The sequence below is a fragment of the Urocitellus parryii genome, chromosome 11 (assembly GCF_045843805.1).
Source record: "Urocitellus parryii isolate mUroPar1 chromosome 11, mUroPar1.hap1, whole genome shotgun sequence".
NCBI lineage: Eukaryota > Metazoa > Chordata > Mammalia > Rodentia > Sciuridae > Urocitellus > Urocitellus parryii.
In genome coordinates, this window is record NC_135541.1 from 118,014,167 (window position 1) to 118,041,804 (window position 27,638).

Here is a 27,638-nt window from a genome sequence, read left to right on the forward strand (position 1 = left end):
ATTAAAACTGACCTTTTTGTCTTTCATCATCTTTCACTCCCATTCTCAACCAGGGGGCAGGAAAAGATTAACATTCTTCCTTTCCTGAACCAAGCAATCTTCCCCTCCACTTACTGTCCATGAGAATAAGAAAACTCTGGGCCTGGAAACTGGAACAGCAGCTTTTTCAAGGATGTAAATTAAATTTTAATTTGATTTACTGATAACGCTACTCAAGAGACAGCTCCTGTGTCCCCCTTTTTAGTACTCCGCTCCCCCTGTCAGGGCACTAATTAGATGAGTGGCAGCCCTTGTGATCTGATTTCATTGCCTTTCTCCTTTGCTGACAAAGCAAGAAAACTTTTTCCTTTTTCCCCAAATCTTTCCTTCATTTTAGAATCAGCATCAGGGACATGAACTGACCTTTTGTTTCAAAACTGGCACCTCAGATGGGACTTGAGAGAGGCCCCAGCTCTCTCTTTGGCAAGTCTGGCTTTTTGGGTGTGAGGTGAAACTGGAGGAGCTGTTCCCATAAGTAAAGTGGAGAGTCTGGGGGATTTTCCAAGAAGCTGCCAAGGTTCCTTTTGTTTGGGGAATTTCCTTCTTTCTCTTCCTGACTGGGTCTATCTGCTGTATTTGAGAAAAAAAGGAAATTGGATATAGTCAAGTTCTAATACCTTGGCCATCTGGTAAGTTCCCACAGTGTGAATGCCCAGACACTCAATTCCATGCATCTGGTGTTCCTCTGTGGGAATATGTGGATCCCCTTATGGGCATTTGTTCCCACTTTGTGGGGATATGTGTGATGCTGCTGGTATAGGAAACATGATTAAGTGGAATAGTAAACCAGGGGTATTTACCCCCATATTATCTGTTCATCTTAAAGATTTTCAATCTATTGGTCTTTGTATGGGAACTTTTCTGTGTTGGTGTGTTTGTGTTTTATCAGTTACTGGACATTTAAGACATGGGCAACCCTGGGTCAGGTCCCAATAGTAATCACTCAGGAAAGATTTGGTTAATTGGGTCACCTAAAGCTAAGCCTATGATTAAAGAGGGGGGAGTGAAATTAGCCCTGTTGTAGATCATATGATAAGACATAGAAAAACCTAAAGGGACCATCAAAAGACGAGATTGGAATTGACATATGAGTTCATCCAAGAAGAAGGCTACAAAATCAAATGTAAAAATTAACTAGCATTTTTACATACTAATGACAAACTTGCTGAAGAAGAAACCAGGAAAGAAATTCTACGCACAATAAAAAATACTAAAATATTTAAAGTATATAAAATAAAAAGACTAAAAGTACTAAAAAATATTACTTGGAAATAAATTTTACCAAGGAAGTGAAATACCTCTAAGTGAAAATTACAAAACAGTGAGAGGAAAGAAGACATTAAACAGGGCACAAAAAAGGCAAGACCTCCCATGTCTATGGATCAGAATTTAAATGTCTACACTACCCAAAGAATTCTCCCTCAAAATGTCAATGACATTCTTCATAGAATGCAGCTCTAAAATTCATATGAAAGCACAAAAGATCTTGAAATAGCGAAGTAGTTTTGAACTGAAAGAGCAAAACTTGAAGCATCACAAGACTTGATTTCAGGACATACTATAGAGACATAGTAAACAAACAAACAAAACACAGCATGGTACTGGCATAAAGACAGATATGTAGACCAACAGAATAAATAAATATCAATAATCCTATGCATCTACACCCAATAGAGTCTCAAAAAGTTTCTAGAAACATATTTTGGAGAAAGGGCAATACATGATCCTGGGGAAACTAGATAGATACATGGAAAAAAATTGAAACTTGAGCCCCAACACTCACCCTGTACAAAAATCAAATCTAAAAGGGTCAGAACCTAAATATAAGGCTGAAACTCTCAAATGAGTGGATGGAAACATTGAGAATACCTCACGACATTGATACAGACAATGGTTTTCTGGAGAAGACTCCCAAACCATAGGAAGCAGAAGTAAAAGTTGACAAATGGGATGACATTAAATTAAGAAATTGTTCTGCGCAGCAATGGAAACATTCAACAGACTAAAGAAAAAAACTTACTGAATCAGAGAAATTCGTTGTCAACTTTTATCTGAAAAATGAGTAAAATACAGAGTATGTAAAAAACTGTTTCTCAAGATGGTGGAGCAGATCTATGCAGCAACCCTTGACTCCTCCACAGCTCAGAAATGAAGCAGTGAAAGAACAGCCAACCAGATATGTGGGGGGCAGGATAAATAATCTAAACACAACACTGGACAGCTTGAGGCTGGGAGGGACTTGGAATTTGGTTACTGGAGCATAAAATGTGTAAAGAATTCCTTGACTCTTAACCCTGACCAGGGTGTCATCAGGGAGGGGTATCACTGAGATAAAGAGAGGAAAAGCCCCCCAGCTTACTTCCTCTACAGTTGGAAAGAAAGGCAGCCCACGTTAAAATGGGACAGAGACAATAAAGGTGCTGAAGGAAATTGCACAATCTAGCCCAAGTTTTTGCAGAAAACTGCTGGGCAGGGAAGGCTTTCTGTAAGAGTTCACAGGTATCCAACCTCTCTAGGAAAACATTAAATCTACGTGGCTTCTCCCCACCTACAATAGTAACCAATAATACCACAGGGAACACTTCTAAAATGAGCTGTTCGGTAATTCATTTAGAAGGAACTTGAAGCTTGATCACTGACAGCTGGAGTTTATTGAAACCCTCTCCCACGAATCACTTCTGGAGAGTGCTCTTCAGCTCCCCAGAGCCTTTCAGGAGCCATGTGAATAGGACCAACTGGTGCCCTACCCCAAAGCCACACTCCCAAGGTCCCACCTCCACAACCACACCCTACCAACCCATTAGAGGATAAATTCACTGATTGTTTAAGACTCTCAGAACCCAATCATTGTACCTCTAAACCTTCTTGCATTGTCTCACACATGAGCTCTTCCCAGACGCCTCAGATCTGAACCATAACAAGGGAAGAATTAAGGGAGTGAAATACAAAGAGAAACAAAGAAGAATTCAAAGTTTCTCCCCCTCAATTTTTCTCTGGCAGAGAGGATCCTGATCAGGGATGCAGGTAGCAGCTGGTGCTTGGATCAGAGTCACTATGGATCGGCAGCTCCCCAGTCCACTCCACCCCTGAGTGTAATCTGCTCTGACGATGTAAGGACTTATTTTGTCCTTGATGAGTGTGACTCTCTCTCTTCTTCTTGGTGGTCATGTCCAGAGCTTCTCTCCTCTGCCCCACTCTTCTGCCATGATGTTCTGCCTCACCTTGTTCCTTGAGGAGTGGGGGAGGTCATCTATGGACTAAGAGCTCTGAAACTGAGAGCCCACAAATAAACTTTCCTCCTTAAAGTTGTTCTTGTCAAGTCCTTTGGTCAAGTAGGAAAAAAAGATGACGAAAACACCTCTCCTCCTTCTCCAGCATGTCTTATGCCCTTAGTGTCTCTACTCAGCTCACAACCTTTTGGTCTCAGAATCGCATTCCTAACTGATATTCTCCCCTCTCTTTCCTACACACAACCAACAGTCCTCTCCTTGATTTCCTTCCCTCACACTCAAGACAGCAGTCATATATTTTGTGGGATCCCAGGAAAAATGTAAATGTGGAGCCCTTTCTTAGGCATTCTGGCTGTTATCACAGGATGCCACAGATGGGGCAGTTTATAAATACCAGAAACTTATTTCTCACACTTCTGGAAGCTGGACAGTCCAAGGTCAAGGTAGAGTTGGTTTCTAGTGGGACCTGCATTTTTATTCATCAAAGGCGACTTCAGGATGTGCCTTCACTTGATGGGAGGGTTTAGGGGTCTCTCTGGGGTCCCATTTATGAGGCCAATCACAGGGTTGATACAGCATGACCTCATCACCTCCCAAGGGCCCCACCTCCTAATATCCTCACATGGGTGGTTAGGATCCCAATACATGGATTTGGGAAAACATGATTCATACCAGAGCTAGTTTTTTTTTTTTTTCAAAAAGCTTTTAAAGGTATTAAAATACAAAACTTTTTCATTTCTATGGAAGTTTTTTTATCTCTGTGATTTTATTTAATTTGTTAACGTTGCATCCCTTGGGCACAGGGTTACTCCCAGGATCACTGCAGGAACATTTAGACCCCTCAGGCCCCCGTTCCATGGCTGCATGTAAACTGCCCACTGGCTGCCTAGTGCCCCAGCTTCTCAAATGACCTTTACCTCTGCTGGACTGAATGGGAAAGTTAATATCCCCTCCCCAAGTGGTCACCCCAACATTGGCACACAGGTGAGGACTGAGAAACTGCAACCAAATTATGTGGAGATGCTTGTGACCCTTGGAACAAGAGTGGGCAAAAGGCTTATCCTGACCAGTGACAAAACAACTTGGTTCAGACTCTGGATGGGAGAGCTGCACTTGTGTTCTGCCAACAAACTCTCGGGGGCATGTCCCTTTCTCCCTTTGTGCCTGCGAAGCTTGAGATAGTGACTGGGGCTGATGGCAAAAGGGACCTGAACTTCTAAAGAGACCTGTTCACTGCAGTGGTGGCAGGGTGGATGTGCATAGGCAGAGTCTAGAGTTGCCAAGGCCCCGGACACTGGGGAGCAGGTGGAAGGGTGCTGCACATGCAGGTGAGGTGGTGGGAGGAGGAACCTCTGTAAGTTGAGGAGGCTCCTGGAACCTCTCATTCCAGTTTCATTGAACTTTTCTTATGAAACACAGATTCAATAAAATTATTATAAAATTCATGATGGTGACCATGAAGCATTAAATATGTTACTGGGCTGGCTGCATGCCCCATAGAGCCAGCCTGGTTACATGAGCCACAGTCTCAGTAGTTGGTACTGTTGCAGAGGACAATCACAGGGGCTTCATAAAACAGAAATAAAGTAACCAGTGATGCCAGAGACATGAATGTGGTGGAGTGGGGGATGGGGTAGGCAAGAGAACACATGGGGGAATAATTCAAAATTACTTAACAAAAAATAGAACATGCTTAAGAACCTGGGTTCAATACCCAGTAATGAAAGAAGTGTCCGTAGAGGTAATGTAACTTTCAGTGTCACATAAGACTTGTTCCACAGCAGTTGAAATAGGGGGAGATGAACAGGATGGAAGTCCGTGACCATGAGAGAAGTTGGAAGACTGGACAGAGAAGCAGAAGAGCAGGGGAAATGGGCAGGGGAAATGGGAAATGGGAAACTCAGGGTTTTAGGAGGGAACAGATTGTCTTTGCTTCAGAAAGGAGAAGTTTGTTGGTTGAATAAGGAAGTCAGAAGAGAGGTCTGTGGGGTAGGTTTATTTAGAACAGAAATCAAAGCACGACTTCTCTGAGAGAAAGAAGTAGCATCTGCAAGGGCCATGCTGTTTCTGCTACTCCCCTTGATCACTGCTCTCTTCCCAGGAGGTGACAGTGAATTTGGTAAGATTTGTGTTAAGAGATCTGTTGGGTGCAAGTGTGTGTGTGTGTGTGTGTGTGTGTGTGTGTGTGTGTGTGTGGTGATGGTAGTTTCCCCTGCACACACCTGGAGAGAACGAGTGCCAAGCTGGCCCCATTCTGCATGTTCTTACTCAAGCCCTCTGTGCTCTCATTAAGGATGTTGATAGAGCATGGGATCCTGGGGGGCAGCATCTAAGGTAATAGTGGCTCTCCACTTTTCCAGATTCTGAGTCTTCCCACTCTGGCACCTTTCTTTCCCACGTCTCTCCCTCCCAGTGTTTGATTTCTTCCTATTCTATCTATTCTTTTGCTACAGGGTTTGAAGAGCCTGTCTCCTATCATATCATGTGGATGTTATCCTTTCACAACCATTCCTGGGCACATCTGTGGTCAGGCTGGTTGGGGGAGCTGCAGATTCACAGCTGGAACAGCAGGTCTGGTGCCCTCATTTTCCTGTATCCCTGGTCCAGGGGCAACATCAGTAATGAGGTGGTGATGGATGTGGAAAGGACTTTCCAGATCCTCATTATTAGCATTAAGGAATTTGTCATTGATGACTTGATGCTTGAAGGTGAGTTCAGTTCCCTTACTGGGGAGAAGAATTGGAGGAGAGGTGGGGAGACTCAGTGAACTTTTTATGATTCTGGGAAACAGCCTTCTCTGTGATCTGAATCTTACTCCACACTCTTCAGCATAAAGCTTCAATCACACCCTGGACACCTGCTATAAACCAGAACCCGATTCTCCAAAATTTTTAGTTTTTGCCAGTTAGGAACTGAACTCTCATTGCCTGCAGGGCTCTGTGTTATCATCTCTCCTCAGAGTCATCTTGTGGCCACCCTTTTCCATGGTCCTAGATGAGGTACCCCAGCTTCCTCACTTATTGGTTGACTTTTTAAAGTGTGATTTTTCTCTCTCATTTAATCTGTGCTGTCATTCCTGTGTAAACTGCCATAGTGACCATGGATACATTCACCCTGGTTAGTTAGAGTCTCAGCTCTCTCATGGGAAGTACTTTATCCCCCCACACCTTCACTATCACCTTTGAACAATCCCCTCCCTTCCTCATATTATCATCTCTTCCTCCACCTCCAGCTCCTACCAGTTCCCCTTCTGTGAACCTCAGCTCAAACCACACTTGGGTCCATTCCTCTAAACTTCCCAAACTCCCTTCTGCTTTTATTGTCTTTTGCTTCCACTCATTCCATTTTCTTCCTTTTCTCCTCTAATTCATTACTCTTCTTCCTCAGATCCCTTTGATCTGCAGGTGGCAATAGGCTGTGAACTGCACTCTGGGAAGTCCTGGGTAGGCTCCGTGCAGGTAGCTATCCAAGGACATGACTTCATGAGCTTCCAGAATAAAACATGGTCACCACCTCCCATGGGTGGAAGAGAGGCCCAGGAAATCTGCGAGCTGTTCAATCAGGACCAAGACAACACATATTCATTACACATGCTCCTCAGTGATGACTGCCCACATTTCACCTTGGGTCTGCTTGATGCAGGGAAGGCTCATCTTCAGCGACAAGGTCAGTCTTGTAGCCCATCTCAAAGAATTATTCTATTTTAAAGTCAAATTCAGCATCAAAAGAGGATATCGAGTGACGTTTCCAGAAGTTGGAGCCATGTGTCTCTGTAGTCTCATGCGGAGTTCTGAGACTCTCAGTCCATGTTAGAGTCTGTGTCTGGATGTCTTTTCTGTCCTTTGCAGTGAAGCCTGAGGCCTGGCTCTCCAGTGGCCCCAGTCCTGGACCTGGCCGTCTGCTGCTGGTGTGCCATGTGTCTGGATTCTACCCAAAGCCCGTGTGGGTGATGTGGATGCGGGGTTACCAGGAGCAGCTGGGCACTCAGAGAGGTGACATCCTGCCCAATGCAGATGGGACGTGGTATCTCCAAGCAACCTTGGATGTGGCAGCTGGGGAGGCAGCTGGCCTGGCCTGCAGGGTGAAGCACAGCAGCCTAGGAGGGCAGGACCTCGTCCTCCACTGGGGTGGTAAGAGTGGGACCCAGCTGGGGTTAGTGGGAGGTCCCCTATCAGAGTATGAAGCCAGATAAAAAATTTGGCATTTTTAAGAATTCCAGTCTCAAAAAAGAAGACAAATATTTTAATCCAAGAAATAGAAGAATTAAAAATTAAAGATCTGTAGATACAGAAATATGTAGAATGAATGAAGGATTCATCTCTTAAAAGGGATGAGATAAAATTAGGAAGAATGGTTGGTGAGGTAGAAACTCAAAATAGTGCAGTTGAACAGGGCAAATACGGAGTCAAACATGGGGTAAAACAGGGAATACACTTGCAACAACACCCTGGTGTCCCCTTGAATCTGCAGCACCTCATAGTGCCCTGGGCTGGATCCTCTCAGCCGTGACAGTGGCCCTGGCTCTTCTGACAGGTCTTGGATTTTGGTTTAGGAAACGCTGGTGAGTTTTGTATCCATCTCTTCTGTTCATCCCTCCTCCCTATGGTCTTCCCTTCTTCTTTTTCTCTTTAGTCACTTTCCTACTCCTCCCAAATCCACTCCCACTTTCTCTCTATTCTCACCTCCACCTTATGAAGGTCTGTTATTTCTCTGTTCTCATTTGGTTCATGTAGGACACACCGTGAAGCTCCCTGCAGTGCTGTCCCTTTGAAGTGAGGACCCAGCTACCCAGGTGCTCAGTCTACACCTGAACACCAAGAGGTGATGACATCACTTCAACTGTCCTTGTGAAACCTTTGTAATTTACCTGGTTCATGATCAGTTACCAATATATGCTCAATGTAATCTTACAGGATGTGTGTTCAGAAGTAGCTTCTGGGACTTTAACTCTGAATTGAAGAGGATCCTAGCAGCTCCACTTGTTTAGATGTAATGGATCACCAGATGCATTTCAGATGTCACATCCTCCAGGGGTCCTTCCTTGATTCACAGTGGGAAGCACTCTCTCCTCCATCTGTGCTTCCTCACATTTCAAGTGTACCCCTCACTGTCTAGCGTGTGTGGCAGTTGTGTAGATTTGTTTTTAATTTTCAGTTTTTAAAACATTGAGAGCAAAGCACGTGCTTTTTAAGTATCTGTATCCCTGGTGAAGTATCTGGCCTTCACGTAGTGTGTTCTCAATCAAAACCTGTGTGGAATTTATGTAAGGTTTATACTTTTTAAATTTTTTTTTTAAATTTTCTGCCTTTAAAAAATTATCTCTGCCATCCTGACACTTGTGTTATAGTTGAGACATTTGATGCTTGACTTGTTAAAAATCTTGCTTGGGGGCTGGGGATGTGGCTCAAGCGGTAGCGCGCTCGCCTAGCATGCGTGCTACCCGGGTTCGATCCTCAGCACCACATACCAACAAAGATGTTGTGTCCGCCGAGAACTAAAAAAATAAATAAATATTAAAAATTCTCTCTCTCTCTCTCTCTCTCTCTCTCTCTCTCTCTCTCTCTCTCTCTCTCTCTCCCTCCTCTCTCACTCTCTCTTTAAAAAAAAAATCTTGCTTGGAGGACAGTTTATGATTCCTAGTTCTACAGTTTTTTCTCAGAGCCTCTGAGAAGAAACACAGTGAGAGGATGGCCTTAGGCCTGAGCCTAAGCAACTCCATTTTAAAAACTCCAGTTTGAAACCTGCAGTCTCCCCAGGCACACCCACAGAGCCCTACAGTGTGGCCTCAAACAACTCACTTCCCCCACCCTGATAACAGAGTGAAGCCCTGGCAGGCTATCCTCGCCTGATAAGAGGGAAAGGTGAGAAGATCAGGGAGCAGACCACCAGACCAGATGTTTCTGACCCCAGAGTAAATGATGTCACTGAGAAATCCAGTGGTAGCTGATAAGGATTGAAAGGGGGTCAAAAGTCCCAAAATTTAGTATAAATAATAGAGCTGATGAGCAGGGATTCATCCAGCTGAAACAAGGATGCACTAGAGCTGGGGAGCCTGATGAGGACCTGACAACCCATCACTTGTCATTGTTTCCTCTGCGTGGTCCTCACCACTCTCTAACTCTACCACCTCGTCTGGACCTTGGTGAGAGCCCCAACTTCTCCATATGACCCTCCCTTCAACCAGTTGTTCACTCCACACCAGGAAAAGCCTGCCTTGGTTCTGGACATGATCACTGTGGTCTGAGGGAGTGTGCATCTGCTGGACATAAAGCCTAAGGCTTGAGACTTCTGAACTCATCATGCAGAGGGAATGTCTGTTACTAGCCTGTCATGACTAAGTATGTTTGCAGTGCTTAGAATTAATCTAGAATTGTTTGCTGTGGATTGTTCATGTCTATTACAGTACCTAGCATTAAGGATTGTCATTTTCCTGATTAAGAACCTATAAAATGAAATTGTATTGAGTAATTTGAGTGAATAAAGCATTGAACAGGGGCAGAAGTGCATGCATATTCCTTATTTCTCCCCCTGGACTACATACGTCACAATTTCACCCTCAGTTTTTTACACACAGTTTTGCCTGTAACCACTTCTGTTATTCAGTTAGGAAACTATTAGAATGAGACCTTTGTTTCCATTTATTCTCTAATCTAAAAGAGCATGGAAGGATGAAGGTCCTCCATATTCAGTGTGGTTTATGGTCAAGCCACAGATTCATTACATTGGGGCTTGGTAGAAATGTAGATTGTGGTTCCTGATCTCAGACTTACTGAATTACAATTTTTATTTTAACAAAACCATTAGAAGATTCACAGGTACATTAAAGATTGAGAGGCACCTCATGGTGATGATACCTAAAGTATGGCCCAAGGGCATTACTGAAGAGGAAATAAAAAATGAGGAGTTAAAGTGCTGCTCTTGAGGATTGAAGTAGGTCCTAGTGAACAATGTGCATTCTCAGCAGTTATGTTCTCTACATTTGCTGCTGCAAATAGTGTGTTAGTGAGTACTGAGCCAGGCTCCTAGGGTAAATAGAGGGATAGGTTACTTTAAGTTTATGTTCACAGTATTTATGTTAATTGATGTATATGTAGCCTGTTTTTGTGTATCTTGTTTTAAAATCTTATTTAGTATATATTTACAGGTAATAAATTGTATGATTATTGGAGGACTGTTTAACAATTTCCTGACCCTGATTGATGTAATAATAAGTTTCCTTGGTTTTCAACCTTCGTACAATGCTCATGAAAAAAATCTTTTGTCATCTCAAGAAATTCCAAATTTAGTTATTGTCATAGTTTCATCATAGCATTATAGATGTTATTTTACAAAATACTTTTACCTACTAATAATCAAATTTCATCTTTCTTTTTCCAGTGTATTGTGTTGTTCATTCATCAACCTGTAATTCTCAGCCAACCCCATTATAACTGTAGCAAAGCTTATCTAAAATACCTTCTTCCTCTGTAATACACATTACAGACTTTTCAGTTTAAGGATAATCAGTAGCATTTTAGATATGTTTGAAGTCATTTTAATTGGCACAATCATTAACAAAGAGCACAATAGGGTGAAAAACATGGTATTGCAAAGACCACACAAAGGATGCCCACTGTGTAGAGAGAAGTGAAACCTGAAGATAGCATCACTTTTTTTTGACTTTCATAGGAAATGTGTTCTTAATTTGAGTGAGAATATTAATAAACAGATGTACACCCAGCCTGAGGAAGTTAAGAGAAAAAAGCTAGCTAAGTAGTCCCTTGTAAAAAAATAAAAGAGATAATCATACCAAAAGATGTGTAGAAATACAAACAATAGGACAAAGCAAAGTAACAAGTCTCTCCAAACAGCCCACAATACCTTAACAGCTGGTCTCATTGACAGCACAGTGGAGGAAAAAGAACCAAACAGAAATCCTAGAAATGAAAGACTCAATAAATCAACTAAAAATTGTTGGAAGAAGTCAACAATATATTAGACCATGCTGAAAACATTTTTTAGGCCTTGAATACATAGTATATAATCAGGCAAATAAAATCAACAATAAAGAAAATTAGTCAAGAGATCAGGATCAGAATATTGAAGAAATATTAGATTACATTAAGATTCATGTAGAAGACAACACTGAGATATAAACCAAAGAGATACACAAAATTTTCCATGAAATGATATCAGAAAAATCTCCAAACCTTAGGAATGAGATGAAAATCCAAATACAAGATACATTTAGAATCCCATATAGGCAAGATCAAAAAGATACTCTTCAAGACACATTATAAGAAAAAATGTCTATTATACAGAACAAAGATAGAGTTTTTTTACATGAATTACTGCATTAAGTGTAATTGATAATATTTAATACACAGTTGTGATTAAAAACAAAACAGAAGCAAAACCAAACCAAAACAAAATATCCCTTAGCAAACAAGAAATATCAATAAATTGTCACAACCTGATAAATGGTGTTGATAACAAACACAAGCATCCTACTTTGTGGTAAAAGACTAAATGCTTGCCCCTTAAGATGAGTAAAAGTACTACAATATCATCACTCATCATTTATATTCAACATCATTCAAAGCAATACGTGATGAAGGTCAATAACTGACATGTACAAAAACAGAAGAAACAGACCTGTCACTCACTTATCACAGACATTGTGTTTATGTAAACAGAATACCTAAAGCTAATTTATCTTTAGCTCATAACTACATCATCTTTTTATTTTTAAAAAATTTTAGTGTCCTTTTAAAATTTTTGATTTTTTTTTATTTAAACATGACAGTATATTATACATACTTGGTGCATATCTTCTCATTCTTGTGGTTGTACACAATGTGGAGTTACACTGGTCATATATTCATATATGAACATAGGAAAGTAATGTCCAATTCATTCTACTGTCTTTCCTAGTCTCATCCTCCTCCCTTCCCTCAAAGGGAACTCTGTCTAATTCAAAGTACTTCTGTTCTTTCCTACCCACCCCCCTTGTGTGTTAGCAAAGGATAGACTTTTAAAAACAATAAGAGAAAAATGGCAGGTCACACTTGAGGTCAATCATTTAGATTTTCTGCTGTTCTGAGCTCAGACTTTAAAAGACTGAAGGACTTGGAATAATATACATCAAGTCCTGAAAAACAATGGGTACAAACCAAGATTGCTATATCCAGTCACAATAACTCTCAGAATTGAAAAGGAAATAAAACATTCCATGATAAGCAGAAACTAAATAATTCATAACTACTAAGCCAGCACAGCAAAACATACTTGTTATGGTTTAGATCTGAGGTGTCCCCCAAAAGCTTATGTGTGAGACAATGCAAGAATTTTCAGAGGTGAAATGAATAGATTAAGTGGCATAGTGACATCAGTGGATTAACCCACTGATATGAATTAATTTGGCACAAACTGCAGGAAGGTAGGGTTTGACTGGAGTAAGTAGGACTGGGGTCGTCTCTATATTTTTTCCTTGGTAACTAGAACTTTGCTTCATGGTTGCCAGGTCCTGAACTACCTCCTTTACCAGGCCTTTTCACATTGATGTTCTACCTCACATTGGGTCCAGAGATATGGAGTCAGCTGACTGTGGACAGAACAACTGAGACTGTGAACATAAATAATCATTTCCATCTGTAAGTTGTTCTCATCAGGTCTTTTGGTTTCAGTGATGAAGAAACTGTCTAAAACAGTAATTAATAGAACATTACATTCAGAAGAAAGGAAAATAAATATCAGAACTAGCTCATGGATGAATCTCATTGGAAGATTAGTCAATTAAAAGAAAAGCTCATCTTAATTCAATATTAGAAATAAACCAAAATGGTAGGAAATAATAATCATTTCCCATAATAAACATTGATTGTACTTGGTCCAAGTTTTCCAATGAAAAGACATAGATTTGCAGAATGGATTAAAAAAAACAAGATCCCACTATCTATTGTTTATAAAAGCCTCATCATACAGGCAAAATACCCACAGGCTGAAAGTTAAAGGCTGAAAAAAATATGTATCATGCAAATGGAGACCAAAAGCAATAAGGATGAGCTACTCTCATATTCAACAATATAGACTCCAGCCAAAATTATTTGTAAGAGACAAAAGAGGTTACTTCATACTGGTTAAGGAAATCGTGCAAAAAACAATACATAATGTTTTTATCTATGCGGCAAATATTTGTGCACTTACATTCATAAAACAAAACCCACTCTGTGTGGGCTCTCTCTCATCCAGCAATGAGGTCCACAGAACAGGGTAGAGGAAACTGTGGCTGCAGAGACATTTATCAAGACCTCCAGACACCAAGCAAGAAGCAGATCTGATTTTATTGTGCAGTTAACATGTATATGTACTCAGGCAGTAGCTAAGAAGATTACAGGCAGCCACCAATGCAATTTCTGCTAACTGTCCTTGCAGCAACCAATCGTGGAGTGGGCCATGGAGCAAGTGCAGGGACTGCAACACATGGCCTCATGCCCAGGGCTGTGCCTACGGGGTCAGTGGTCTGCTGCTCATGCACCTAGCACAAAGAGAGTGGTACTGTATACATGATTGAAAATGCTAAATATGTTTCTGAAAAATATCTAGTCTTTCTAGATATTTCTAGTCTAGATATTTCTAGGAAGTTCTGTTCTAAAGTACCTGATATATGTTAAATGTAGCAGCAGTAGTAAAATATAACACATTTTGTAAATTTCTTTTTGTTAAAATTTTTTCAAAATGCTCTGGGGAGGCAATAGTCAAACCTCCTTTTGAGTGGTACATGTTCTGTGCTGGTTCTCCAAAGCCATGCCACTGTGCTTATAATAAGGCAGGAGTAACCATTGTTCCTTACGTCTATGTGTTTTGTTTTACTTGCTGTCTACATAGTGTACATAAATGATACAAGAGATCTATTCTACATGTAGTCTTTCTAGGTGTTAAAGAGGCTGCCAGTGTACCACAAAATTAGAATTAGTAAACAAATTTTGTATGTTTTGTGTTAAAATTCCTAAGAATTATTATTTTCTGAAAATTTGAGCATTATAATCTACTGGGTTGCTAAAGGGCCAGAGTGCTCATATTTTGAGCATTTTTCAAATTAAAAATATTATTACATGTGTGTAGTTTATTCAAGACTATCATGTACAAAGTAGACAAATTCAAGTCCTTACTTGAAGGATCTAGTTTGACTAGATGTTTGAGTTCCTCATGTATGTTAAATGTAGAAGTAGTAAAATATATCTTTGTAAATTTTTTTGCTAAAATTTATATACAATTTGTTTGTTGTAGAGTGGTACTATATACATCATTGAAAATGCTAAGTACATGTATGATTCATCCAAATCACTGTTAAATCACCTCTGTGAGCAGTTTAGTACTGTGTGTACTTGTTCAGTTTTGTGGAGAAGATGAGAGAAAGCCATTGCAAAAGAGAACGTGTTAGTGTGTTCATACTTGGCCATTTTCAGACATCATTTTTTTCCTGCATATTTTGTGCATTTTGTTTTGCTGTGTACATAGTTTATAGAATGGACCAATCAGTCCTAATTTTGCAATATCTAGTCTCTGGATGTTAAAGAGTTTGCCAGTGTGTTACTAAGTTGGTAGTAAAATTAGCACATTTTGTACATTTTGTGTTGAATTTTATAGGAAATCTTGTTCTCTGTAAATGACTTCTGGGTATAAACTTGTTCAAACATCTCTGAGCATTACATATGCCTTCACTTGTGCAGAGGACTGAAAGTAGGAAGAGGGAAGGAGGGAAACATTCCATAAAATAAATTAAATTAGAGACAATAAAGGAGATATTACCACAGACACTTCTGGTTTCCAGAGATTATGAGAACCTATTTCAAAAATTTAAATTGTAATAACTTGTAATTTTAATTATAATAACTAAAAAATCTGAAGACACTGACAAATTTGTAAACATGTATGACTCACCCAAATTGAATCAGGAAGATACAGAAAACCTAAAGAGACCAATATAAAGCAATGAAATGGTAGCAACAATCAAAAGCCTTCCAACAAAGGAAAGCCCAGAACCCGATGGATTCTCAGCTGAATTCTACCAGACATTTGAAGAAAAAAAAAATCCTAGTCTTTCTCAAATTATTCCATGGAATTGAAATGGAGGGAACACTTTGAAATGCATTCTGTGAAGCCAAGATAACCCTGACATAAAAAAAACAAAGACACATCTAGGAAAGAAAACTACAGACCAATATCCCTGATGAACATGAGTGCAATTATCTTCCATAAAATATTAGCAAACTGCATTCAAAAATATACCAAGAAAATAATACACCATGATCAAGTGAGCTTCATTCCAAGGATGCAAGGCTGGTTCAACATACATAGATCAATGAATGGAATTCACCACCTAAATTGAATCAAGAAGCAGAATCATATAGTCATCTCAGTAAGTGCAAAGGAGGCTTTTGCCAGAATACAGCAACCGTTCATGTTGAAATCACTGGAGAAGTGAGGATGTAAGGAACTTACCTTAACATTATAAAGGCAATATATGAAAAACCCAAAGCCAAAGTTACAGTAAATAGAAAAAAACTGAAAGCTTTTCCTGTAAAATCAGGGACAAGGCCACTTTGTGACATCCGCTCTTCTCTCACCTCTTTTATTCAATATGTTCTTAAAATTCTAGCCAAAGCAATTAAGCAAAAAAAGATAATAAAAGGGATACAGATTGTAAAGGAAAAATCCAAACAACCTCTGTTTGCTGATGACATGATTCTTTATCTAGAATACCCAAAAATTCCAGCAGAAGACTTCTAGAGCTGATAAATAAATTCAGCAAAGTATAAGGATATAAGATCAATATTCACAAACAAATAGATTATCTATACCCCTACAGTGATTGAAATGAGGAATAAATCAGGAAAGCCACCTTTTTCACAGTAACTTAAAAGAAAAGCTGAGAATTAACCTTACCAATGAAGCGAATGAAAACTATAGAACTTGTGAAGTTGAAGAAGACCTCAGAAGATGGAAAACACCCACCATGTTCTTTTATAGGCAGAATTAATATTGTCAGAATGGCTATGCTACTAAAAGCAATATGCACATTTAATGTAATCCCCATCAAATTATGCATGACGGTCTTCAAAGAACTAGAAAAAAATAAGTCCTTAAATTCATATGGAAGAATAAAAGATCCACAATATCCAAAGAAATTGTGACCAAGAAGTGCAATGCAGAAGTCATCACAATGTCTTTTTTTTTCTTTAATTAGACTACAAAGCCATAGTAAAAAAACAACAACAACATGGTACTGGCATCAAAATATATATGAAGACCAATGGAGTAGAAATAGAACATGCCAAAAGAAACCCTAATACTTATAGTCATTTGATTCTGGATAAAAAAAAAGTGTATTGTGGAACAGACAACCTATTTAACAAATGATGCTAGGAAAACTGAATATCTGTATGCAGAAGAATAAAGTTAGATTTGCAAAAAGTCAAATCAAAATGGATCAAATACTTAGGAATTATATAAGAAACCATGCAATTGTTAGAAGAAAACATAGGGCCATTCCTCCATCATACAGGTACAGGCACTGATTTCCTGAACAGGACCCCTAACGTTTAAGAAATAAAAACAAGAATCAGTAAATGGGATATTATTTTTTTCTTTTTTTTATTGTTGGTTGTTCAAAACATTACATAGTTCTTGATATATCATATTTCACACTTTGATTCAAGTGGGTTATGAACTCCCATTTTTACCCCTTATACAGATTGCAGAATCACATCAGTTACACTTCCATTGATTTACATATTGCCATACTAGTGTCTGTTGTATTCTGCTGCCTTTCCTATCCTCTACTATCCCCCCTCCCCTCCCCTCCCCTCTTCTCTCTCTACCCCCTCTACTGTAATTCATTTCTCCCCCTTGTATTATTTTTCCCTTTCCCCTCACTTCCTCTTGTATGTAATTTTGTATAACCCTGAGGGTCTCCTTCCATTTCCATGCAATTTCCCTTCTCTCTCCCTTTCCCTCAGACCTCTCATCCCTGTTTAATGTTAATTTTCTTCTCATGCTCTTCATCCCTACTCTGTTCTTAGTTACTCTCTTTATATCAAAGAAGACATTTGGCATTTGTTTTTTAGGGATTGGCTAGCTTCACTTAGCATAATCTGCTTTAATGAGTAAATGGGATATTATTAAACTAAAAAGTTTCTGCATATCAAAGGAAACAACAGAGTGAATAGGGAGCTTACAGAATGGGAAGAAATGTTTGCCAGCCACTTCTTTGACAGAGCACTAATATCCAGAATATATAAAGAACTCAAAAAGCTTAATGACCCCCCATAACCCCATTAATAAATGGGCCAAAAAAAAACTAAAAAGAAACTTCACAAAAGAAGAAATACAAATGGCCAACAAATATATAAAAAAAATGCTAAACATCTCTAGCAATTAGGAAAAAGGAAATCAAAACTACATTAAGATTTTATCGAGTATGGCCCTATGTATAAACATGGCTGTATAACCAATGTGATCCTGCAATCTGTACATGTGGAAAAATAAGATGAAGATTACGTACCCCATTTGAATCAAATGTATGATACGTTAAGATCATTGTAAAGTTTTGAGCAACAAACAAAAAAATTAAAAAAATATATTTTATCAAACCCCAGTCAGAATGGCAATTATGAAGAGAACAAACAATAATAAATGCTGGAGAGGATGTGGGGAAAAAGGTCCACTCATGCACTGCTGGTGGGACTGCAAATAGGTGCAACCACTATGGAAAGCTGTATGGAGATTCCTCAGAAAATTTGGAATGAAACTACCATTTGACCCAGCTATCCCACCCTTTAGCATATACCCAAATGATTTAAAATCAGCATATTACAGTGACACAGTGACCCTAATGTTTATAGCAGCACAACTCACATAACTAAGCTATTAAACCAATCTAGTTGCCTATGAAGAGATGAGTAGATAAAGAAGATGCAGTATATATACACACAATGGAATATTTACTCAGCCATAGAGGAGAATAATTTTATGTCATTTGCCAGTAGATGGATGGATCTGGAGAATATCTCACTAAATGAAATAAGCCAATCCCCCCAAACCAAAGGTCAAATTTTTTGCTGATATGTAATAAAAATGAGGAGAAGATGAAGAGAAGTTCAGCAGATTAACAAAGAGAATAAAAAGAAGGGAGGGTATTTAGGATTAGGAAAGACAGTGGAATAAATCTAACATAATTTTCTTATGTAAGCATATAAAATTACCTAAGTGAACCCCACCCTCATGCCCACCCATGAGAATGGGGTTCTAAGGAAGCCAGAATTTGGCAGTCAATTTAGATAAGTACCTCAAATCAGGTTGGATCATGGAGGCCAATTTGAGTGAGTCCAGGGTGTTGGAGACTGCCCCCTGAGGGATTAAAGTATCTTCAGAGCCCTTCCTCCACTCCTAAGATAACCTGCCCCTGCTCCAACCTGTTGCTAAGGTAACCTGTCCCAGGGATTGTCCCCCACTACATGGAGTTATAAAAGTTGTTAATGTGTCCTGGGCTGCTCCACCTGGCCCTTCTCCTGTCCATCTGTTCGTGTCTTTTGGCCATCCCACCTAAGTATCTCCTGGGCCTAGTCACCTAAGCAGGAAGGAGAGAGATAAAGGGAAGAGAGCAGGAGAACAAAAAAGACATAGAAAAACGCAGAACACCCTCACTTTTTGGGATATCAGGATACCAGCAATGGCCCCCTTCCCCTCCTGGGAGAAGTGTTTGTTACCCCTTTTAAATAAACCCTGCTGTATATGGTTGCCTCATGTATACTTCCGCATGTGAGGGGACAGAACTCATCACTGATAACCAGAGGTATCATATTTGGATTGCCCCACCAAGATCTACACTGAGGTAAGCTCCTCTCCACGCCCCTCACTTGTGCATCTTTCTATCTCTTTCTTTCTGGAGGATGACAGTGGGCACCCATCAGCTACTTAAAAACAGTCAGTGCAGCCACCATACTTCAAGACTCCTGGCCTCAGTGGTTCCCAATCACCTGTTCTGTACTGGGCAGACATGTTGGGTCCTACCGAAGCCACTTTCTACTTTTCAGTCCAGGCCTGGAGAGCGATTGATGATGTACACACTGTCTCTAGTCCCAGTCTACCTTGGATGTATGGAGATGTGGTGACAGGACAGGAGCAACTGAGGAATTCTGGCCTGGGCTGCTCTCAGGTGAATACCAAAGGTTCCTTCTCCTAACCCCACTCCCAAGTGCCCTTTGGGGTATCTGGAGGGACTGGCACTGGGGGAAAGAGTCAATAACAACTCACCTCTGTATGGGCCATACAACACTCTCCTGCACCCCTCTTCTGCACCCATTCCTCCAGGTGCTTCCCTTCCTTCCGGATCAGACACTAGCAATTCAGACTGTAGAGCTGAAAGGAAGACATGGGATGATTAGTAAAGGTTCCCTTTGTTTGCCTGGTTAGCCTCCACATGCCACTTCAGAATCACCCCATTACTGTTCCTGTGCTCCTATCTACTCAATGGATTAAAAAAAAAAAATCTGCATTCTCTTTTAACCAAACCCTTCCTAAAACTCTGGGAAAGGGGCGTTAGACAACCACTAAATGTTCCCCTTGCCCTCTGGAAGTTCCTTTAGTCTGCAGGGCAGAAGAAAATAGGCAAAATAGGTGAACAAATACACATTTTTTTCTTTTTTCATAATCAGGAATTTACAGTGGCAGGGAAGAAAGCAGGAGTGCCTTTAGGTCTGAATCCTCCAGGGGTCTCAAGCATAGGGCACACTGGGACCGTAGCACATTGCCAAAGGGGTCCAGAAATAAATTTGGCAAAGCCAGATGATGAGAGATGGGTTTTCTGGACCATACTGAGCTCAGATTTAGGGAGACATCCGTAGGAAAATGAACAGTTTTCTCCAGCGTGGAAGAAAACAGGTGGGAGCTTCTCTCTCACAGTTTGTAGATTGACCATTAGTCTACATACAAATGATCAGGAAAAGTGCCTCATTTTATGTGTTGTCAGGCCTAACCCAGTCACTTCCTTGAGAAGAGAAAGATTTAATAACTCACCTAAAAAGGAAAAGAAATCAAGGGGACCCTCCCATCAACTTAAAACAGATAAGAACAAATTTAGGGAGAAAAAGTAATTGAAGACAACTTTAAAAGATGGAAAGAACTTTTATGTTCTTGGATATCCAGAATACATATTGTCAAAATGGACATACTGCAAAAACCAATATATATATTCAATGAAATTTTTGTCAAAATACCAATGATGTTCTTCACATAACTAGAAAAAAGTTCTTAAATTAATTTGGAAGACTAAGAAACCCAGAATAGCCAAAGCAATCCTGAGCAAGAAGGGGGATGCAGGAGGCACCACAATACCTGTTTTCAAATGATACTACAGAGCTGTAGTAATAAGAACAGCATGGTGTGGACATCACAATAGACTTCAAGACCAGTGGATAGAGTGGAAGTCACAGAGACAACCCATATCCTTGTAGACATCTGCTCCATGACAAAATTGCCAATAATATGTGTGGGAGAAAACATAGCCTTTTAACAAATGGTGTTGGGGAAACTGATATTCATATGTAGAAGAATAAAACTATGTCTTTCTCTCACCCTGCACAAATGTCAAAAAAAATGGGTTCAAGACTTGGGAATTAGAGGAGAAACCTTACAATGGGTAGATGAAAACATAGGGTAAATACTCCGGACACTGGTGCAGACATTATCTTTTCAAACAAGTCCCCTGTAGCTCAAGAAGACAAGTCAAAAAAGAATGAGGAAATAGGATGGCACCAAATTAAAAAGTTTCTGCACAGGAAAGGAAATGATTAAAAGCGTGAGGACAGGGCCCAGAGAAAGGGAGAAAGTCGTTCGCAGCTCCTCCTGCCACAGGTGGTTACATCCAGAATACAAGGAACACAAAAATCATAACACCAAACATACAAGGCAAAGCGACACCAAAAAAGCCAAGCAAATAATCAATAAATGGAATAAATTCTACACAAATATTTCTAAGAAGAAGAAACTAATACATCTCCAACAGATATAATAACAAGTGTTCAACATCACTAGCAATCAGGAAAATGAAAATGAAAACTCCACTAAGATTTCTTTTTACTCTAGTGAACGAATGGCAGTTACCAATAATAAAAAAAAGGATAAATGCTGTTGAGAATTTGGGGAGAAAAGTACATTTACACGTTGTAGGGACTCCAAATTAGTACAACCATTCTTGAAAGCAACACGGAGGTTCCTCTGTAACTGGAAATGGGGAATCAGCCTATGACCCAGTTATTTCACTCTTTGGTATTTACCAAAAAATCTAAAATCAGTATACGGTAGTGATACAGATCTTCAAATTTATTTTAAAAAGGAAAGTAAAAAAAATTGTCTTTAGGGCTAAGTGACTTTTCAATGCCACAATTTTTATTTTATATAGCAGTTAGAATTGGGGAATATGGACAGGATGAAAGTAGTTAGTGTCAGCAAGAGAAGTTTGAAGACTGAGGAGGAAGTCGAACCAGAGAGGAAATGGGAAACTGAGTAGGAGGAGCAGGATATTGGGAGGGAACCCTTTTTTTTTGGTAGTAAACAAGGGAGGTTTGTCTATTGGTTCGAGGAGGAAGCCAGAAGAGTGGTTCTGTGGGCTAGGTTTATTCTGTGGGTTAGGTTTGTTTAGAACAGAAACCAAAAACCAACTTTTATGAGAGTCAGAAAAAACATCTTCAAGTGCCATGCTGTTTCTTCTTCCCTTTTTAACTGCTCTCTTCCCAGGTCCTGAGAATGAAATTAGTAGTAACTCTGGGTTCAATTGTGTGTGCATTGGGGTGTGTGTGGGCTGTTTCCCCAGAATATTCCTGAGCCTAAGAGTGTCATGCCATGCCATGTACCATTCTGAGTGACCCTGACTCAAAGCCTCTCTGTGCTTCTGGAGGTTGTTGATAAAGCCTGGGACCCTCTGGCTGGCTAATGTCTGCTAAGATGACTCTGGCTCTCTTTTTCCACAGATTTCTGCCTCCCTACTCTGGATTCTATCTTTCTCAAGTCTCTTCTTCCCACTGTCTCATTTCTCCCCATTCTCTCTGTTATTTGAAGAACCTCTATCCTACCATGTCTCCCATATTTCTTCCTTTTACAATTATTCCCAGGTATGACATCTGGGCTCAGGCTGGTTGGGTGACCTGCAGACTCACATATGGAGCAGTGGCCCTGGCACCATCATTTTCCTGTATCCCTGGTCAGGGGCAACTTCAGCAATAAGGATCTGGGGGACCTGGATCGATTTTCCCAGTTACACTTTATCAGATGTGACCCTCTGAGTGTGAGTTCAGTTTCCTCAATGGGGAGTAGTAAGGGAGACGGGATGGGAGGGCATCTCAGTGACATTTTGTTTCTTCAAGAAACAGCCTACTCTTTGTTCTGGATCATATTCCACTCTTTTTTTGGCATAAAACAGCAATTCTCACACTTGGGAAAGTGCTATAAACAAAACCCTGATTCTTCAAACACTTCAGTCTTCTGCTACATATGAAGCCAATGTCTCCCAGTGACTGAAGGGTTGTGCTGTATTATCTTTCCTGAGAGGTATCCTATGGCCACACTTTTCCCTGGTCTCCAATCAGGTACCCTCATCTTCTTGGTGGTCTCTTTAAAGAGGGCTCTTCTCTGTCATTCGATCTTTTCAGCCTTCCCTGTCTACACAATCATAATGATCATTATATTTCATCTGAAACCCCAAACTCAGTCCTTGTGTCAATGCTGATACAATAACAACTACAAGGTTTTGAGTAAAAGGAAGTTTTATTTATTTTGATAGCAAAGGAGAATAGAAAAAGGATTCCTGTCCCAGAGGCTGTGATTTTAACTGCGGAAGGGAATAGTGGGCTTTTAAAGAGGCGAGGTAAAGGCTAAACTGCAGCTGAGCCCTGTCTGAAGTCATAATTCATTTGTAGCCCTGAGAGAGAGTCATTTCTTAGAGCCACAGGTGCCAGGCCTGAAGTATAGATTTCTTCATTTCAGTGGTCCATGAGGTGAAGAAGAGTCTTATTGTGTTGCTTAGTGACTCACTTTTGCTGAGATGGGCTTTGAACTCATGATCCTCTGCCTCAGCCTCCAGAGCTGCTGGGATTACAGGTGTGTGCCACCAAACCTGGCTCAATCCATGTTTTATCCAGAAGAGGCTGGATCCTTCTTAAGGCCTCTCTCTAACAGGGTATTTTTTTTCTTCCTGGTACAGATTACCTTCTTCTTAAGCAAAATATTGGTTGAGATAACACTGATAGCCACTCCCAGGATCCTTTTGGTCCACACAGCCTTCCTCATATTTTTAATAGACTTCTAGCAGAGTGTGGTTGGTTTCCTTTTCCTGAATGTCCAGTGAAATTGCAACTGGAATTGTTTTGTTGTTGTTGTTGTTGTTGTTGTTGTTGTTGTTGTTTTGGTGAGCTTATCAGTGCATTTAATTTACACAACAAATGTTACCCTAGGAAAAGGATAAGATAATCTGGCATGTAAAAATAACAACAACTTGTATTACCCACGTTTATCTCCTTTTACTTTAGTTTGTTAATCATCAAGGTTTGTGAACCAGTGTTTTACTCCAGGTTATCTGTTACAAATTATTCACTTATCTGCCTTGGCAGAAACCTAAAGAACACCTTAGAGTAAGTTAAAGTAAACCTGTGACCTTGCTAGGCATCCCACTGCTCACTACTAACTACTACCTGACACTTTTCATACCTTACTATCACCTTTGCACAATTTCCTCTTCTACATGTTCTTTTCTTTTTTATGTTTTTACTTCCAACTTCTACCAATTCCCCTTTCTGTAAGCCTCTGATCAAACCACACTTGGTTTAATTTCCTGAACCTGCAAAATCTTCCCTTCTGCTCTAATTTTCTTCTCCTTCCACTCATTTCATTTTCTCCCTTTTCCTCTAATTTATTATTTCTCTTCCCTGATTCCTTTGAGATGCAGATGGTCAGGGGCTCTGAGCTGCACTCCGAGGAGGACTCTATAAGCTTTCTTCAGGTAGCTATTAAAGGATCCCATTTCCTGAGCTTCAAGAATAAATCATGCCTACCATCTCACCATCTCCAGCATTTGGAAGTAGGATCCAGAATGTCTGCAGACCCTTCAATTCAAGCCATCATCAACAGGGCACATGTGATCCTCACTGACCCCTGCCCACATTCCACCATGAGTCTTCTTGATGCAGGGAAGTTTTATCTCCAGCTACAAGGCCATTGCTCGATCCTCTCTGAGAATTTTCCATTCTGAATACATGCCCTTCCATTTAAATCTGAGGATAAGAAGCACATAAGAGGGAGAAGAAGATAATGAGTGACATTTTCAGAAGTGGAAAAGATGTGTGTATTTAAGCTGATGCAGGGAGCTGAGCCACCAAGTACTTAGAGGAGTCCTGGTCTGAATAACTTTCCTGTTTTTTATAGTAAGGCCTGAGGCCTGGCTGTCCAGTGGTTCCAGTCCTGGGCATGGCTGTCTGCTTCTTGTGTGGATTCTACCCTCAGCCTGTGTGGGTGATGTGGATGCGAGGTGACCAGGAGCAGCAGGGCACTCAGAGAGGTGACATCCTGCCCAATGGTGATGACACGTGGCATCTCCGAGCAACCCTGGATGTGGCAGCTGGGGAGGCGGCTGGCCTGGCCTGCAGGGTGAAGCACAGCAGCCTAGGAGGGCAGGACCTCGTCCTCTACTGGGGTGGTAAGAGTGGGACCCAGGCTGGAGATGGGGGGAGGTGGTCCTCTAGTAAAGCATGAGGGCCAGCTCAATGGTTTGGGATTTTAGGGATTCCAGGCCCCAAAAGAAGACAAATATGTTAATCCAAGGAGTGCAAGAGTTAAAAATGAGGGGTGAGTAGATGCAGGAGGATGTTGTGGGCTACATGAAGAGTTCATCTCTGAAGAGGTATATGAGAAAAAATAGAAAGTCTGGCGAAGTAGAAACACCAAAGAAGCCCAGGTTAACACAATAAAACAGAGTAGATAAGGCAAAAAAGTAAAATGGGAAATGGATTTGAAAGAACGTTATTGGTGCCTGTTCGAATCTACAGAAGATCACAATTCCCTGGGCTTGATTTTCTTGGCAGTGCTAGTGACTCTGGCTCTTCTGACAGGTCTTGCATTTTGATTTAGGAAGCACTGGTAAGTTCTTTGTATCCATCTTACAGTTATTTCCTCCTCCCCAAAGGTCTTATCTTCTTAAACTCTCTCTTACTTTTTCTTTTCCTCCTAACAGCCTTCCTTGATTTTCCTCACCTCTCACCTCCATCTTATGAAGTTATTTCTCTGTCTTATCTGGTTCACTTTGGACACACTGTGAAGTTCCTTGCACTGCTCTCACTTTGAAGTGAGGACCCAGCTGCCCAGGTGCTCATCTCACATGAATACCAAATGGCAATGACGTTTCTTCAATTCTCCTTGTAAAACCTTTGCAAATTATTTCTGCTTCATGATCATTTGACAATATATTCTCAGTTTAATCTAGCAAGATTTAGAGTCTGATCTGGGTTCTGGGACTTTAAAATTTAAATTTAACAGAACAAATATGGTCCTAGCAAGCTACACCTGGTTAGATATTAATAGATCATCAGGTTCATTTCAGGTGTCACTTCCTCCAAGAGTGATTCTGTGATTCACAGTGGGAAGCAGTTGAGATCCCCTGTATTTCAATTGTACTTTACTAACTGTAGTCCTCAGTACCTGGCCTCTATGATATTGGTGTATGCTCTTTCCTCCTTTAAATTTTAGAAACTTGAAAGCAAAGTACTTGTCTTTTTAATATTGCATCTCTGATGAAGAGCCTGTCCAGAGTATAACGTGTTATCCGTTAAAAAAAAATCTGTGTTGAATTTATACCAAATGTATAGTCTTTTAAAAGATATGTCTGTTGTAGTTGAAAATTTTGATGCTCTTCTTAAAAGTCTTATCATTTGGTCAAAAGATTTCATGCTTTCCTGGTTCTACAGTTTCTTCTCTGAGCCTCTGAGAAAAAACACAATTTTGTCCATTACTCCTTTTGTTATTCAATTATAGAGAACTATTAGAGTGAAATTATTGTTCCAAAGATTCTAAACTAAAAAATGGGGCAGGGTGTAGGTGACATTCGATGTGGCATTGAATGGGAGAGATGGGGAAAAAAGACAAGGGCAGAACAGTGGAAGCCATCTGACCTAATTTTCCTATATACATATATGAATATACCACAGTGAATTTTACCTTTATGTATACCCACAAGGCATTAATCCTAAAAAAAACTATAACAAATTAGCAGAAAGATCAGTAGAGTAGTGGTAAGGAAAAGAATAAGAGAGGGAGGGAGAGAAAGAGGAAGTACTGGGGTTTGAATTATAGAAAATTATTTTCCATGCTTTTATAATTATGCCAAACTGAATTGTATTGTTATATATAACAACAGAAAACAATAAAAAAGAAAAAAAATGGAGATTCTTCCATACCCTAACTTCTGTGATAGAATAAAATAGAAAAAGATCAACCTAATTATATAAGCAAGAAAGCTTTTCTATTAAATGTGTGTTGAGTTTGTTTTGCTTTTCTCATTCTGGATATTATGAATCACTGATCTGAGTTTAAAGTTCGCAAAAGTCTACTTGCATGATCCAGGAATAAAATGTATAGTAAATTAAAATAAACTGTGACTCCAAAATGGTAACACCTCCATGATAGCAGATAGAATTTAAAATAAAGTTGATCAATGGAAGCCCCTCAAACAAGTTGGGAAGAATACCCACACCAAAAACCTTTCTTACATCAGTCCACATTTGGAGGAGAGAAACTGAAATAATCTACTACATGGAAGCTGTCAGACAAACAATTAGTTTATTTCCCTTAATAAGTCACACAGGGGGCATTATATTTGAAAAGCTTAAAGATATAAAGAGAAATAATACAGAAAAGAAAAGAACATAATTTAAAAATATACCAGGCATGAGTTTAAAGCAAACTCAACCTTAGTTATAATTTCATTGCTGTATGTTATGGTTTAGATAGGAGGTGTCCCCCAAAAGTTCACGTGTGAGCCAATGTAAGAAGGTTCAGGGGTTATATGATTGGGTTATAAAACCCTTAACTTGATCAGTGCATTAATCAATCCACTGATAGGGATTAAGTGGGTGTCACTTGTAGGGTAGTGGGTAATTGAGGGGCATGCCTTTGGGGCATATATTTTGTCTCTGGTGAGTAAAAATTTCTCTCTTGCTCCATGGGGGCCACCTGATAAGCTGGTTTTCTCTTTCCAACCTTGTGTCTTGATGCCCTTCCCCCTCTCAGGCACAGAGCAATGGGGTTGGCCATCTGTGGACTGAGGCCTCTGAAACTGTGTGCCCC

General features: G+C 40.1%; 1 protein-coding gene and 1 pseudogene across 1 annotated transcript; both read left to right on the top strand.

Annotated features, from left to right (window-relative positions):
- The first annotated feature begins 5,327 nt into the window (after positions 1–5,327).
- On the top strand, positions 5,328–7,834 carry LOC113177365 (T-cell surface glycoprotein CD1a-like). Its single transcript, XM_026381884.1, has 5 exons — positions 5,328–5,388; positions 5,723–5,977; positions 6,657–6,935; positions 7,118–7,396; positions 7,740–7,834. Exons 1-5 carry the CDS (start codon positions 5,328–5,330, stop codon positions 7,832–7,834), a joined length of 969 nt encoding a protein of 322 aa, XP_026237669.1.
- Positions 7,835–19,308: 11,474 nt separating this feature from the next.
- LOC113177363 (T-cell surface glycoprotein CD1a-like) lies at positions 19,309–25,422 on the top strand (annotated as a pseudogene).
- Positions 25,423–27,638: the final 2,216 nt, after the last annotated feature.

Excerpts from the sequence above, each read along its gene's own strand:
- LOC113177365 (XM_026381884.1), top strand. The coding sequence starts at position 5,328 with ATGCTGTTTCTGCTACTCCCCTTGATCACTGCTCTCTTCCCAGGAGGT. Across the intron at positions 5,389-5,722 it reads AGGAGGTGACAGTGAATTTG|GGTTTGAAGAGCCTGTCTCC; the intron begins GTAAGATTTGTG and ends CTTTTGCTACAG. Across the intron at positions 6,936-7,117 it reads GGCTCATCTTCAGCGACAAG|TGAAGCCTGAGGCCTGGCTC; the intron begins GTCAGTCTTGTA and ends TGTCCTTTGCAG.